The sequence below is a fragment of the Schistocerca cancellata genome, chromosome 5, assembly GCF_023864275.1.
Source record: "Schistocerca cancellata isolate TAMUIC-IGC-003103 chromosome 5, iqSchCanc2.1, whole genome shotgun sequence".
NCBI lineage: Eukaryota > Metazoa > Arthropoda > Insecta > Orthoptera > Acrididae > Schistocerca > Schistocerca cancellata.
This window is the reverse complement of record NC_064630.1, coordinates 152,313,315-152,329,107: the sequence shown is the minus strand read 5'-3', so window position 1 is coordinate 152,329,107 and position 15,793 is coordinate 152,313,315. Positions and strand designations below refer to the sequence as shown.

Here is a 15,793-nt window from a genome sequence, read left to right as displayed (position 1 = left end):
CTTTGAAAGTAATGATTTTCAAACCATCATTCACAATATTTTCCCACGACCTGTTAGAAATAGGTTCATTTCAGCAGTTGCCAGAGAGCGCAGATAACAGGCAACACCGCACTTGCACAGCTATCATGATGTAGGAAGCCCGTATGTACGTACATGTAAAACATTGAAAGATCATACATTACGTCATAAAAGAAACAAGACATCAGAGGATACTCCAAGAGCATCGAAATTTTGTGAACCATACTAAAATGTGCACATTTAAAGTGCATACTTAAAGTGCACATTCTTATGTCCAGATTCCCAATGAAGTAGACCTCAACCTGATATTAAGCTTTTCAGTGTGGTTTTTGGGACGTAAATTTTCTTGAAGCAGCAGCACTGTATTATATCATGTTTGGTTCTTTATTATGGCATAACATCATATGTGCTAGAAGATGAAAACGTGCACTTGAAATGAAGCGAACAGCTGAAACTAGCCAGTACTGTGGAATTAGACATTTCGTTTCAAACACATTGACTGCCTCTGTAGAAAAAGTTAATACAAGTCAAATTTCTTTAGCAAACAGACATAATTAACTTCATTGTTCCGCAGGGTGGTAAATGCTTGACGGTCAGAAAGGTGGAAATAAAATAAAATCTGAAACTAATGACATATTTTAGCCTTTCGTAATTATGTGAACGTATTTTAATTCACTTGATAGCTCCCAGCCACAGATATCCGTTTTGTTTTCATTTGACGTGAGAGTAAATGAAGGGGAAACAGCATAACTCAGACTGCTCTCCGCATCAGCCCTGGATCTACGATATTTGCGAACCGGGTCAATACTATATATATATATATTTTTTTTTTCAAGAATATGTTCATCTTGTAGCACACATCTTTCTGAAAAATCTGAAATATAAACATGTGTGTTCGAGGAAATGTAAGACATATTATTTGGTCTTAAGTGTGCCAAAGTGCAGTGCCACGCCTCTTCATAAAGCATTCTTCTACCGCACGTCACTGTATTTCGCTCTGTGAAATTGAAATGTGTATATTTTGTAAAGGGAGCCATCAAACTATATTCAGGACAGCGGAAATTGAAATGTCCTGTGGTGCCTCTCCTGCTCCCAGTCAGCCGGTTTGGCAGCCTGCCCCTCTTTTATATATATATAAAAAGTCGCAATTAATAGCGGATGGGATTATTTGTAATCGGGAGAACAAGAACTCTTCAGAAAATTTGCACTCTTCATTGCCTATTAGCTAATAACTTGATGTTTTGTGTGACATAAAATTAAATATAGGATACATAAAAACCAATAAAGACAAGAGATAAACACGAAATTACACATTTCCTCAATCCTTAGCTCCTAGCATTTCCTTCTCTCTAATCTTGCTACAGCTTTACATGGCGTGCTTTCCTTTCTGCGAAAGAATCTATTACCTCATCAAAGTTTGTCAAACATTTTGCTACATGAAAAATCAAAATGTCATTATCTAATACTGAAAAATCTGTTAACACAAATTCTACCCAAGACTGGTGTGGTTTCTCGATCTGATTACATATATTTTGTCACTGTCTGCTACATAAAACAAAATAGGCCTTTCTAATATTGCAGTAGTTTTGTAACACACACCAAATAAATGAGACTGATTTGGCACAAATGGCCATTTTTGTAACACAGAATATAATTCACGAAGTACCAATATCAAATGCCTATTAGGCCTACTACAAGCAAAAAGCTTTATGTTAGGAAATAGTTTCACATTTCATTCAAACGCACCAGTTTCTCAAGCATGGGATCGAAAAGTAGTATTAAGAATTTTTTTATAAATTTGGAATAGTCTTATTCTTCCATAATTTGTGTGATGTCCTCGTTTCTTCTCCTTCCTCATTTAACAAAATCTTGTCATCACCAATTCTGTAGCTATTCCTGCACTGTCAAAATTTGTTCGCCGATTAACTTCACTAACCCTGCCAGAATCACAGGTTTAGTAATCCTGTGATTATTTTCTGGTTAAGCGTATTTACGTGTTTGTACAACATGTTTTCCGCATTACTTCCAGAATAAAACTAAAGCAGCTGCTAGCCAGGGGCTGTACAACTGGTCCTTACTAGTGTAGTGAGCTGGCCAAAAATTTTCTGTCAACATTTCATTTTCTTGGATACACCACCTATTATTCCTGTCAGTCATTTATTTCCATTCTGGTAGTCTGAATCTATGGATTTTGTTAGTAATTATAACATCGCTGATCATTTGCAAACCCAATCAACCACATAATCAGACAGCGATTGGCATTCATCCATTCGGCTTTATTCTGCTCAGCTCATACAAGCCCCATCCCCTTTTGTCTGCGGAAACTTTATTTCTAGATGCGACGAGGATTCTCCTGACAGAGACATCACATACCCCATCCACGCATTCAAAACTCGACTTATGATTCATTTAGAAAGCAACTTAAAAGTGTTCAAATATGTTCAAAAACAAATAGGGAAGCGTTTCAAAATCATATGAATAATCGGTAGACAAACATGCGCAGGATGCTAGGTGCTTTGTGAAACAAGTTTTTTTCCTCAATAATATGAATTTGGCGCTCCCTTTTCCTGGTAGCATCTAACTGCTTGCACAGCCAACAGCCACATTCCTGTAGCCAGAAGCGAGAGAATCTACAACTCAAACGTAACTCAACTGCGCATGCGCAAGAGCCCTCTCATAATTGCTAAAACAAATCTAATGTAAACAGTTAGGACTTCACACTCATCGGAGGCAATTTGTTTTTATGAAGCATTGCATAGTCTTCATAAGGCCTTTGACACATTTTGCTGTTGGCAGACACTTGCATGAGCACTGTGTGTCGTTCTTGTATATGGCGCATTTCCTTTGCAATTTAAGTTATTTTTGTTTTTATCTCTCATTTATGTTTTATTATTGAAGTATTATTCTGCAGTAGCGGGATACAGAAATATTCTTCGTTAGAGTATCAAAATTACAAAAATTTAACTGAAAACTAAAACAATGAAAAATTCCTAGAATTCTAAAAAATTCCTGGGTTTTTCCCGCTTTTCTCCTGGATGAAAAAATTCCTGGGTTTTTCCCAGATCTCCCAGTTGTCCCGGGCCGTATACACCCTGCAAACTGTTGTCAAGAACTTAGTTGACCAGCCGGTGGCACAACATGCAGCTGAGCACAACATAGTCAATTACAAAGACTGCTTCAAAACCTGAGCCATCTGGATTATTCCCTCCACCACCAGCTTCTCTGAACTACGCAAATGGAAGTTATCCTTACAACACATCCTCTGCTCCTGTAATTGTCCTGGAATCAGTCTCATGTAAACCACTGTCCCTGCACCCTCCACCCGACAATTTACCCTTCCTTCATCCCGTCGCCCACGTCCAAGTCATGTCCCCAAGTCGCCATCAGTATGTGCTACTTTCCACTGGCCATTACAATCGTGCCAGCCCATACACCTTTCACCCCTCCCTCCTGCATTCCTAGCCAGAAAACTAGCCACCTCCCTCTGAGCCGCTAACCACAAGCTAGCAAGTTTTCTTATCTTCTACCAGACTTTCTCACAATAGTGCAAAATTCAGTGTATGTGTGTATGCAAACTAAAATTTACCTCAAACAGGTAACACTGCCCCTACATAATTCATTAACAAACCTTGTCACTCAACTATAGTATGCACCTCATCACACAGAGAGAGAGAGAGAGAGAGAGAGAGAGAGAGAGAGAGAGAGAGAGATCAGAAGGTTAGTGAGGTGGGACATGTGTCTGCTAATGGGCACTGCCATAGAGGGGGAACAAGCTTTCCAAACTGCCAAGCCTTACAGTTGGCTGCTATTGGTGAATCCACTCCTTTGCAACAAGGAACTGAGGTTTTGGATGGAGTGTCAGTAGTCTAGATGGAGATGCTACTTTGAGACTGGAACACAGCACAAACAATAATTTCCAACATAACTAAATTTAATAACTGTCTTCCCCTTGCATGTTCTTAAGTCACTTATTTTCTGAAAGAGAATGTAAAACAATAACATCATGAAAACAGACATTCATTATTACAATGAATTAACTGAATACATTTATTACATGATACTGAACACTAAAAGAAATACAGACCTCAGTCCACTTGTTTCAATAGACATTTCTTTAGTAGGATGCCACATCACATAAAGCAACTTCTATGGAAATTTTTTAAGGGACAATAGAAGCAGTTATTGATTAAAAGCTGGTTATACCTCTTATAGATATAGATCTAGATCTAGATCTACATCTACATCTACATCTACATCCATACGCCGCAGGCCACCTGACGGTGTGTGGCGGAGGGTACCATGAGTACCTCTATCAGTTCTCCCTTCTATTCCAGTCTCGTATTGTCCGTGGAAAGAAAGACTGTCGGTATGCTTCTGTGTGGGCTCTAATCTCTCTGATTTTATCCTCATGGTCTTTTCACGAGATATACATAGGACGGAGCAATATACTGCTTGACTCTTCGGTGAAGGTATGTTCTCGAAACTTTAACAAAAGCCCATACCGAGCTACTGAGCGTCTCTCCTGCAGAGTCTTCCACTGGAGTTTATCTATCATCTCCGTAACGCTTTCGCAATTACTAAATGATCCTGTAACAAAGTGCGCTGCTCTCCGTTGGATCCTCTCTCTCTCTTCTATCAACCCTATCTGGTACGGATCCCACACTGCCGAGCAGTATTCAAAGCAGTGGGCGAACAAGCATACTGTAACCTACTTCCTTTGTTTTCAGATTGCATTTCCTTAGGACTCTTCCAATGAATCTCAGTCTGGCATCTGCTTTACCAACGATCAACTTTATATGATCACTCCATTTTAAATCACTTCTAATGCATACTCCCAGATAATTTATGGAATTAACTGCTTCCAGTTGCTGACCTGCTATTTTGTAGCTAAATGATAAGGGATCTATCTTTCTATGTATTCGCAGCACATTACACTTGTCTTCATTGAGATTCAATTGCCATTCCCTGCACCATGCGTCAATTTGCTGCAGATCCTCCTGCATTTCAGTAGAATTTTCAATTGTTACAACCTCTCGATACACCACAGCATCATGTGCAAAAAGCCTCAGTGAACTTCCAATGTCACCCACAAGGTCATTTATGTATATAGTGAATAGCAACGGTCCTATGACACTCCCCTGCGGCACACCTGAAATCACTCTCACTTCGGAAGACTTCTCTCCATTGAGAATGACATGCTGCATTCTGTTATCTAGGAACTCTTCAATCCAATCACACAATTGGTCTGATAGTCCATATGCTCTTACTTTGTTCATTAAACGACTGTGGGGAACTGTATCAAACGCCTTGCGGAAGTCAAGAAACACGGCATCTACCTGTGAACCCGTGTCTATGTCCCTCTGAGTCTCGTGGACGAATAGTGAGAGCTGGGTTTCACACGACCGTCTTTTTCGAAATCCATGCTGATTCCTACAGAGTAGATTTCTAGTCTCCAGAAAAGTCATTATACTCGAACTTAATACGTGTTCCAAAACTCTACAACTGATCGACGTTAAGAGATATAGGTCTATAGTTCTGCACATCTGTTCGATGTCCCTTCTTGAAGACGGGAATGACCTGTGCCCTTTTCCAATCCTTTGGAATGCTACGCTCTTCTAGAGACCTACGGTACACCGCTGCAAGAAGGGGGCAAGTTCCTTCGCTTACTCTGTGTAAAATCGAACTGGTATCCCATCAGGTCCAGCGGCCTTTCCTCTTTTGAGCGATTTTAATTGTTCCTCTATCCCTCTGTCGTCTATTTCGATATCTGTCATCTGTGCAAGAATCTAGAGAAGGAACTACAGTGGAGTCTTCCTCTGTGAAACAGCTTTGGAAAAAGACATTTAGTATTTCGGCCTTTAGTCTGTCATCCTCTGTTTCAGTACCATTTTGGTCACAGAGTGTCTGGACATTTTGTTTTGATCCACCTACCGCTTTGACATAACACCAAAATTTCTTAGGATTTTCTGCCAAGTCAGTACATAGATCTGTGAACTCTGTTCTCTATAGTACTATTGTTTGTATACATCCAGTTCATCAGTAGCAATAAATATTAATTTACAGTAATCGGAATTGTAATATATACTGTGCTACTTCCATACACATCCACTATATTAGTGGTATGATTTTATTACTGTGATTGTATACAAAATGACATAAAGTTATAATGGACTACTAACACAATGAGTATTGTGGACTACTTCTGTTACTAGAATAAAATACAAACTACTTGTTTTGTAAATAAAACTGCCTATTCCTGCTGTCACTTAATTTATTTATCCAAACGCACATTTGGCTTTCTCTTGTTCAAAGGCATCATCAGAGGGATCTATAACGACACAGTTTTGTTAGTTATAGATTATTAAACAGTTCAAGTCACAATTTTTTTTTGTAAAAAAGTAATTACTTACGATTTGCTGATCTGCGTTTCCTCACATCTGGTCTGTGGGTCGCACTACCACTTTATTACTGACATATAAGCACAACTTTGTGTTCTGACCTTCTCCACACGGTTCATCATGTTTCTCCATCTTTTTTGTGGTGTACTATTGTTATTTTGCCACTCTATATAACTATTTCGATGGACACTGCTTTTCACAATGTAAATATAGCAACTCCATTATGTGTTTCCCCCTCTTTGGCATGTTTACCTACTTGTACCCAACCAAACGAAGTATATTTTCAACACTAACTTCTATTCATGGTGTTTATACCGTTTGAATGTAAGAGAGAGAGAGAGAGAGAGAGAGAGAGAGAGAGAGAGAGAGAGAGAGAGACAAAGAGTGCTTTTTTGTGTCGGGGGGAGGTTGGTGGTTTAAATTGTGTGGTGTTGTACTAGCTGTTAGCGAGTGGTTGAAAGCTTTGGTGACAGCTGAATGTGAACTGTTTAATAATCTAAAACTAACAAAACTGTACCGTTATAGACCCCACTGATGATGCCTTAAAACAAGAGAAAGGCAAAGTGTGTTTGGATAAATAAATTAAGTGGCAGCAGGAAAAGGCAGTTCTATTTACAAAACAAGTATTTATTTGCTTGCTACGGAGGATGGCCATACAAACAAACTTGTTAAAATACAAACTGTATGCAACAAAATACAAGATTATTTTAACCACGTACTTACTAACTTTTTTCAAAGTAGAAACACAGGAAAAATAAATTTAACATGAATTAACAAATGCTGAACTTGTAATGTGTATTCACATCTTGTTTTCAAAAGGAGAAAAAATGGGTTTCACATTAAATTGCTTTCACAGTAAGAGTAGTGGACAAACCTTTTGCATGTATTCAGCACACAGTGGATTAACAACAAGTGCTCGCATTCCCCGGTATACACTCCTCCGTACTTCTGCAGAGCTAGAGTCCCAGGCCAGTTGTGTTATCACAATAGTCAACCACTGCTGGATAACTTCTGGTGGAATTACTTGCCAAAAATCAGATGCTATCTGGCAAATGTGCTGGAAAATGATATGTTTACAATTCATACAGGATGACAGCTGGTTACTAAAGGAAAATGATAGAATCTGTCCTTAATATCACAGAAAATTAACTCATTCACATCAATGCATTTTATTATTATATAACTCATATTAGTTACAATGACATTTTACTTCAATCTTCATTAACTAATATGATGTTAATGCATCACTAATTGCCTCTAGAACCTCTGCAATTCGGCAAACAAAGCCTGGAGCTAAGAGTAGGCAGATCAAATTCAAGACTATAGCAATTTTAAAAACTTGTTGACAATGTTAAGGTACCTGCAAGAGACACTGTATTAATATCACTAAATTGTTTTACACATAATTTAATAAATGGATAAAGTTTTAAGCGGAGTTAACCTCTTGCAAGTGGTTTTTTATATCTCCTTCCTTCACTATACAGTATTCTTTTCCACCACATCCACTGCTCCTTTATTGTGGCATACAGGGCAGCTTTAAAATGAATATCTGAATCACAAGGGATAAGGGTTTCAAGCCAGAAAGAGAGACTACTAAATAAAACACGTAACTTGAATAATTCTTTACTTGATTTACACATATATTATAAAAAGTATCCCAACATACTAAGAAATGTAATAAGATACACAAAAATAATGCATAATGATAAAAACATATTTATTCAACAAAGTGAAGGGAATGCAGAGAGTTATAAAAAAAGAAACTGGTGAAAACAGGATATCATGTCACATCGTGACACTATCAGAGGATAATAAAGAAAGTAACAAATCCCTTAAAAGCAGCTAACACATTAAATTACGTTTTTACAAGTGTTGTAAATTACATGATAAAACAAACCGAACAAACAACAAAAACATAACAATTAGTAGTGGGCAACTACTGAAAAGATTATTCTCAGGTATTGAGCTCTGCCTAATAAGTACAGGGGCTCAAACACATTTCAGCACTGCTTATGGCTCATATTCTGCAACAGATTTTATAATCTGCCATCCTATGATCCAGAGGAATGTTCACATTGATCTTTGCAATAGTGAACATTACCTGATTATCTCCAAATCTACACCACACAGGTTGTTTACAATGTTGGTCTCTGCAAAGAGATGATTGGAATTTTTTCACTGCTAAAGTGCATATCACAAAAAATACAAGAAGAGGATTGATGAAGTAGTACGAGATGCAACAGAAATGATTCTCGTAGTTGCAAACACTAAAGAACCATTCTCTTCAGGTTCACCTAGATGGTAACATGTTCTGTAATGGTGCAAAGAGATCGTAGATGCCATCAGAGAATGACAACGGGCTCTAGCAACTCCTCTAGCAAAAATCTAATTTTATTCACAAGACCAAGGCCAAACAAAGGGAGAAAGAATGTTGGGAACAGTAGGTTTGTTCTATGACACCACATACCCTTGCTTCACAAGTGGGGTTCAAATTATAGTGGATTAGTGGATTTCAGTACATTAATAGAATCCAGTGATTTCTTGGTGGAGAAAAAATTGACACCTGTTCCTCTGAACATTGCTGGACATTTAGCAATATATTATGCTGAAATGTCAGCATCTATGAATTACCATCCTAATTTAATTCAATATCGCCTTTTAAAAGAATGCAGTATTTCAACAGACCTATCAACCTACAATGTACCCTTTATAGCCTGTGAACTAAATAATGCTTTAAAAAAATGTAGGGATATGTCCGCAGAACAAGACAAAATCCACAATCAAATGCTTTGACGTCTTCGTGAACATGGTAGAAACTCTATTTCAAAAATTTTCAACAAGATATGGCAAGACGGCCGGAAAGAGAGTATCAAAACACCTATGCTAAAACCAGGGCAAGGTGCAAGAAACAGATATAGCTACAGACTGATCAACCTAACAAGTAACTTGGGTTAACTATTAGAAAGGATGGATAAAGTGCGACTTCGTTATATTTGGAATCTATAGCTCCTTTCTGAAGACCTTGAACTACCACTAATCATCTTATATAGTTGGAGATTGTGATTAGAGAGACTTTTGTGCACCACCAACATTTGATCACAGTATGCTTTGGTTTTCACGAGGCATACAATAAAAAGTGATGGCATCACGAGTGAGCTTAATACAAAATCTTTTTTATAATTTAGATAGTTTAGAGCCAGGATGGGCATGGCCCTTAGTAACCAACATTTCCAGGACAATGGAGTCCCACAGGAATTAGTTTTAAGTGGCACACTTTTTGCAGTTACAGTAAATGACACAGAACACACTGTGGGACATGTCATACCAGAATTATATGTCAATGATATTTGTTTATTATTACAGTTCTGTATAGTTCTGGATGAGGATGGGCAGACTGTATTCTACAAACGTGCATACGTGCATGACACGCAAGTCTGCTGGTGAGAAGTGGTGGCCATACTTTTCTGTCCATTTCTGTCCTTTTGTATAGCTGTCTGCTGCTAGAAGTAGTGGACCAGTACCATTTTCTAGGACTTTTTTTGATAATGAACTTCGATAGTTACCAAATCTTACATGACAATTCAAGACTTTCTGCATGAAAAGATTCTATACTCTGTTTTCCTGCTAACTGTAATTGGGGTGTGAATTCAACAACATTATTACAGTTTCATAAAGCATTCATTTCATCCTGTTTGGACTAAAGAAGCATAGTTTATGAGTTAACAGGACTACCCGTCTTGTAAATATTACATCGCATCCACCACAACGAATTTGTTTGACAGTTGGAGCTTTGCGAGCTAGTCCAGTCGTTAGCCACCTTGTAGATGCAGGAATATTAAACTGAAAATACAATGCCAACAAACTGTATTTAACTACACAATCATAATTAATCAATGCAAACCATCCCTGCCATCCCATTGTATTTCGCAATCTAAGTACCTGGTCATTCCTCAACCTTCATAGAACAGATGCCAGCACACTATGAGCACAAGACCTCTGATGAGAACTTAACTTGCTCAGATTTCCTGCAGTAGTCTCAATTGCAAATTCTTCCTTGATATATTCTCCAAAAGTAGTAAGGATGGGTCTATGGTACGACAGCAAAGTCAATATAACTCCCAATTTTTTTAGCTGTACATTTTGTTCAGTCATCCAAGGGTAGCCACATTTTAATGTCCCATAACACTGATGACTCCAAACATAATGAAGATGTCAGCTATGCATACATACATAGCCAGAATTAAGAACATCATTCTCCACTAATTGAATGAAGTATTTATACCACTGAATTAACACCCATAAAAGAACACTACAAAACATAATGATTTTACTGCAGCAGAATTTCATTACACACAGTAACTCCTTAAGTGCATTGCAAACAATATAAAAGTGCTATTGAGACATACACTGGTCTCTACCATTCATGAGCAACTGTATGCCCTCCACAGTACAGACGTGTCTACCACTTGTTTCTTGACACCAAGTCACATTGGCATTCAAACTGATGAACTGGCTGACAAACTAGCTAAAGACGCAATGGGAATGGAAACACCTGAACTAAATATTCCTAGTACTGACGTAAGGACACACATTTAGTGTTGTATCCTGAAGAAATGGAAGACAATTGCCAAGGTAACCAATAAACTGCAGATCAAGGTAATCCAATGAACTGCAGACCACCAAAAACACCAGCAAAGGCTGGTTAGAATTCACAATGATGCTCAAGAAGGGAAGATAATGTTTTATGCTATGTCAGAACTGAACATGCCAAAATAACTCATGAATTTTTGCTATGACAAGAAGAAACCCTGCACTGCATCTGTGGAGAAGCATTAACAGTTCGCCACATCCTCGAAGACTGTAAGCTACCCAAGACCTTTGATGTCAGTCAAACCCAGGACACCATCTATCAGAGATTCTAGTTGATGATGAAACAGATGTACATTATGTACTACACTTCCTATTAAGGACTGGATACTACAGCAAGATCTAAAGACAACAATGTAACATATTGGCTTAGAGGGTGGAGGGGTAGGGGGAACCTGTTACTACCAATTTAGCCCCCCAGATGCCACCCAATCCATTCTTGACACCTGAACCTGCAGTGGATGACTACGTATCAAAAACAGACTTAAGGTGCTTAATGCTTACCACTTGTTTATGATTATTCATGAAGGAACTGTCCAACTGTTGGACAGACCTGTACTGCCACACTGTTAAAGCCTTCACAGTAGAATCTTATGACTTACCACATAAAAAACTTTAGATGGTCCATAAATATTTATGTTGACTTCTGTTATCATGTCTGTTGGGAACAGCATGTAGTTAACGCATTTAAAAACTGCAGTTGTTATTTCCAACTCAAGTGTTGTTCATTACATAGGACTTTTTATTTATAAATTCCATAATTCTCTCATACATAATGCCTTCCAGTATTTTTGAGATTATTGTGGAAATTTTAGTGAGTTTAATGGGTCTGTAGTTATTTATGTTATCTCTCCCATTGTTTTTATCATTCTGGTACACAGAGCCCTTACAGGGTCACCTTGTTGCCCATCCGTCTGTCTGTCCAACCATTAAAAACCCTTTTTCATAGAACAGATACACATATCAAGCTGAAATTTATGTCACTATCTCTTAATTTTCTCTGGGAAGACATTTCTTTTAAAACTTAAGAGGAAAGCAGCTGTATCTACTTGGTTATCTTTTGGACATGTTTGTACTTGCCAGACAAAATGTACGCCTCACTGTGCTAGATTAGCTCATCATCTGAGTAAGGCTCTACGAAAGAGAACTCCTTGTACCATATTCAAAGTTTTGTGTGAAGCAATAGTCACTGGTATGCCATCCAGTCTTTCACATTCCCTAAGTGTCTTACAATGTGCAGCAGAGAAGCTTTAATCAATAGTGATCCCATTTCACATTTGTACATGTATCTATTCTCCAAATTTATCTCCTATCTATTCCACAAAAAATAATAGCTTAATCACTGTAAAAGTATCTCCACCTGTTTTCATACACAACATGTATTTAATAAATTGTTTCATTCCCAGTCATCTTGCTTGTCCCTCTTCCCATGGAGCAGCTAGGCTACAGAAAACAGTTAGATTGTAACTGTATGCACTGAAGCATTTAGACCTATCTGTTGAGACAGCCAGAACAGTATGACCATTACGACAGTTAAGTCTCATGTGTTAGATGTCCAGCCAGGTGCCACCTACTCCGATCAATGGCTCTACCACCAAGCACCACCCAGCCAAAGCGAAGGTCATTGAGCACAATGGATTGTAGCCGAGAGTCACAGTGCCCCAAAATCATGGGCATCTCACTTAGGCATGCATGGGGATCTAGCAGCTCAGGCATCAGAAGTGAACCCATGTTGTAAGAGGGCTCTACAAAAAGGGTATAAATCGACCCTGCAATGTCGCATTGGTTGTCACTTTCAATTTTAAACACATATTTAATTATGTCAACAGAATCTTCCATTGGTTCTTGGTAGAACAACATTATAATAAATGAAAGGCACCTGTTTGCTTTTGTTCTACAATATACTCGTGAATTAGAGTAAAACACAACTTTTCATATGACATACGCATCAGAGATTCAACACGATGTCCAAAATTACAAAATAGTTTATTTGTCACAAAACCATCTTGTCTTTTGTTTTCATTCTTGGAGAGTGTGGATGCTCTTTGACAGTGAAGCTACTATGCCAAAGCATAAAAGTCTCTGCCCACAGCATGTGAAGCCATTTACTTGTTGTCGCACCTCGCTATTTTCTCGCATTCCACACTTCCCATTTAACATCTGCACATACAAAAACAAACACTCACGCACAGTAAATGTTCTGCAACTTACTCCCTACTTAATATTATTCTATCAAGACCATCTTTCCCTGTACTATGCAAGAGGTGCGAAATATCGTTTGCCTAAACAGAATGTAACACTTCATATTCCCCCACTTAAACAAAAGATGTTGGGACCTCACACACGCACACGCGCGCGCGCACGCACGCACGCACGCACGCACACACACACACACACACACACACACACACACACAAAACCATTAACATACAACTATAAACAACCTAATTACTTAAAAACATTGGATATGATTGCCTTCTTTAAAAAGGAATAAAACTTAATTTAATAAAAATCTTTTCAATTTTGTTGTTTCATTTCAGTTAAATTGTGCTAAACAGTGTTACTATACTTTGTATATCTCCATCTTATGTACTCCACATCCTGTGTGATGTGGGGAGTGAGTACCAGGTCACCAGCATTGTGAAGCCCAGTGCAGGGTTGGCTCAGGTAACTCACAGCATAGGGGACTTATGTATGAATTTTACGGAGGAGGATCAGGCAGTGATAGTGGGTGGAGCAGAGAACAGTCTTGATAAGAATGGGGAATGTGATGTAGGTGGTGACCTGGTAAAGATAGCCACTCAAACTGGTGGCACTAATATGCATTTCGTGCAACTGATTCAGCGTCATGATCGGCCTCATCTTAATGCGGCTGTTAGGTGTGTTAACTTGGGGCTGGAGAGGGCACTGATGACAGAGGGCATGGGTCACATTTCAGTGGTGCCAGTTGGGTTTATCAGTAGGTCGTGTTTCACAAGGCACAATCTGCACCTCAATAGGTATGGGAAGGGGAGGCTGGTAAAGCTTATAGGTGACAGTGTAGTAGGTGATGGTGGGATCACTAATGGAACAATTCCTTTAGTAGTTGGTGTTAGAGTTCCACCTTTTTTAGACTGAAGTCAGCTGATAGGTATATCTGCTTAAAGGAAGTCCCTCTAACTAAGGGCTCACCTTCAGAGAATGTCATGTTTCCAAGTAGTCAAGGAATTAGCACATTTCATCAGAATATGAGAGGTATTAGATATTAAGTTAGTGAACTGCTTATAGATGCTGACTCTGAAATTGTAGGTATATCAGAACACCACTTAAATAATTTGACAATTCAGAGGCTTCCTTTAGCAGGATACATATTAGCTGGCTGTTTTTCAAGGAGTTCCTTGCAGGGTGGGGGAGTGGCTATGTAAGTAAAAAACAGTATTCCATTTAAGTCCACAGATGTATCATGACACTGCACTGAACAGATATTTGAATGTTGTGCAGAGGCAGTTGAATTCCGTGAAACTAAACTTCTAATTGTTGTTGTTTGTAGGTCCCCTAACTCCAACTTCAGAGCATTTCTGCTCAAGCTAGAAAGGGTTCTTGATTCACTTTGTATGAAGTACCAGAAATTAGTTATATGTCGTGACATCAATATAAATTTTGTATATGATGGTGCAAGAAAAAGGATGTTGGTAGATCTCCTAAATTCATATGATCTGATGCAGACTGTGTTTTTTCCAACTAGGGTGCAGGGGAACAGTGCCACAGCCATAGACAATATTTTTACTCATTCTTCATTACTAGATGTGCATTCTGTTAGTAAAAGGGTGAATGGCCTTTCAGACCATATGCACAAATTTTAACATTAAAAGGCTTTTGCACTCAAACAAATGTCATATATAATTACAAACTATGTAGGAAAGTTAATCCAACAGCAATAGAGAGTTTTTTTAAACCTCATCAAGGAACAAGAGTGGCAGGACGTTTATAGTGCCAGTAACATAGATGATAAATATAATGCTTTCCTCAACACATTTCTCATGCTCTTTGAGAGTCGCTTTCCATTAGAATGTTCTAACGGGGTACTAGCAGTAATAGGCAGCCTGGGTGGCTGACTAGTGGGATAAGGATATCATGTAGAACAAAGCGGGAATCATATCAAAATGTTAGGAGTAGTCACAATCAGGCTACAGTAGCCCATTACAAACAGTATTGTAATGTGCTAAAAATGTTATTAGGAAGGCAAAGAGTATGTGGTATGCAAATAGAATAGCTAATTCACAGGATAAAATTAAAACCATATGGTCAGTCGTGAAGGAAGCAGCACAAGGTCGACATATAAAGTAAGTTCGTACTAAAAATATTTATGTTACTGATAAATCAAATATATGTACACTATTTAATAATCATTTTCTGAGCAGTGCTGGTCAATTAAATAAAAATTTAGTTTCTACAAGGAATCATGTAACTTTCTTAGCAAAATGTCTTTCTGAGATTGATGTCTGAAATACTCCTCTGTGATACAGACAAGGGGGAGATTGAGTCAATAATTAAATCACTGAAGACTACTGACTCTCATGGATATGATGGAGTGCCCAGCAGAATATTAAAGTACTGTGCTGCACATGTTAGCTGCGTATTTAGCCATATTTGTAATTTTTCCTTTAGGAATGGCCAGTTTCCTGGACGATTAAAGTACTCAGTAGTAAAGCCGCTTTATAAAAAGGGAGAAAGGGATAATGTAGACAATT

General features: G+C 38.2%; 1 protein-coding gene across 12 annotated transcripts in view; it reads right to left on the bottom strand.

The window, feature by feature from the left end:
• Nucleotides 1-15,793, bottom strand: part of LOC126187508 (condensin-2 complex subunit G2-like) — a 275,551-nt gene that overhangs the window by 142,798 nt on the left and 116,960 nt on the right. For all 12 annotated transcript variants that reach the window (XM_049928641.1, XM_049928640.1, XM_049928639.1 and 9 more), the window contains exon 10: nt 7,291-7,473. In XM_049928641.1, coding sequence (XP_049784598.1) covers nt 7,291-7,473 — 183 coding nt within the window. The remainder of the gene's footprint in view (nt 1-7,290; nt 7,474-15,793) is intronic.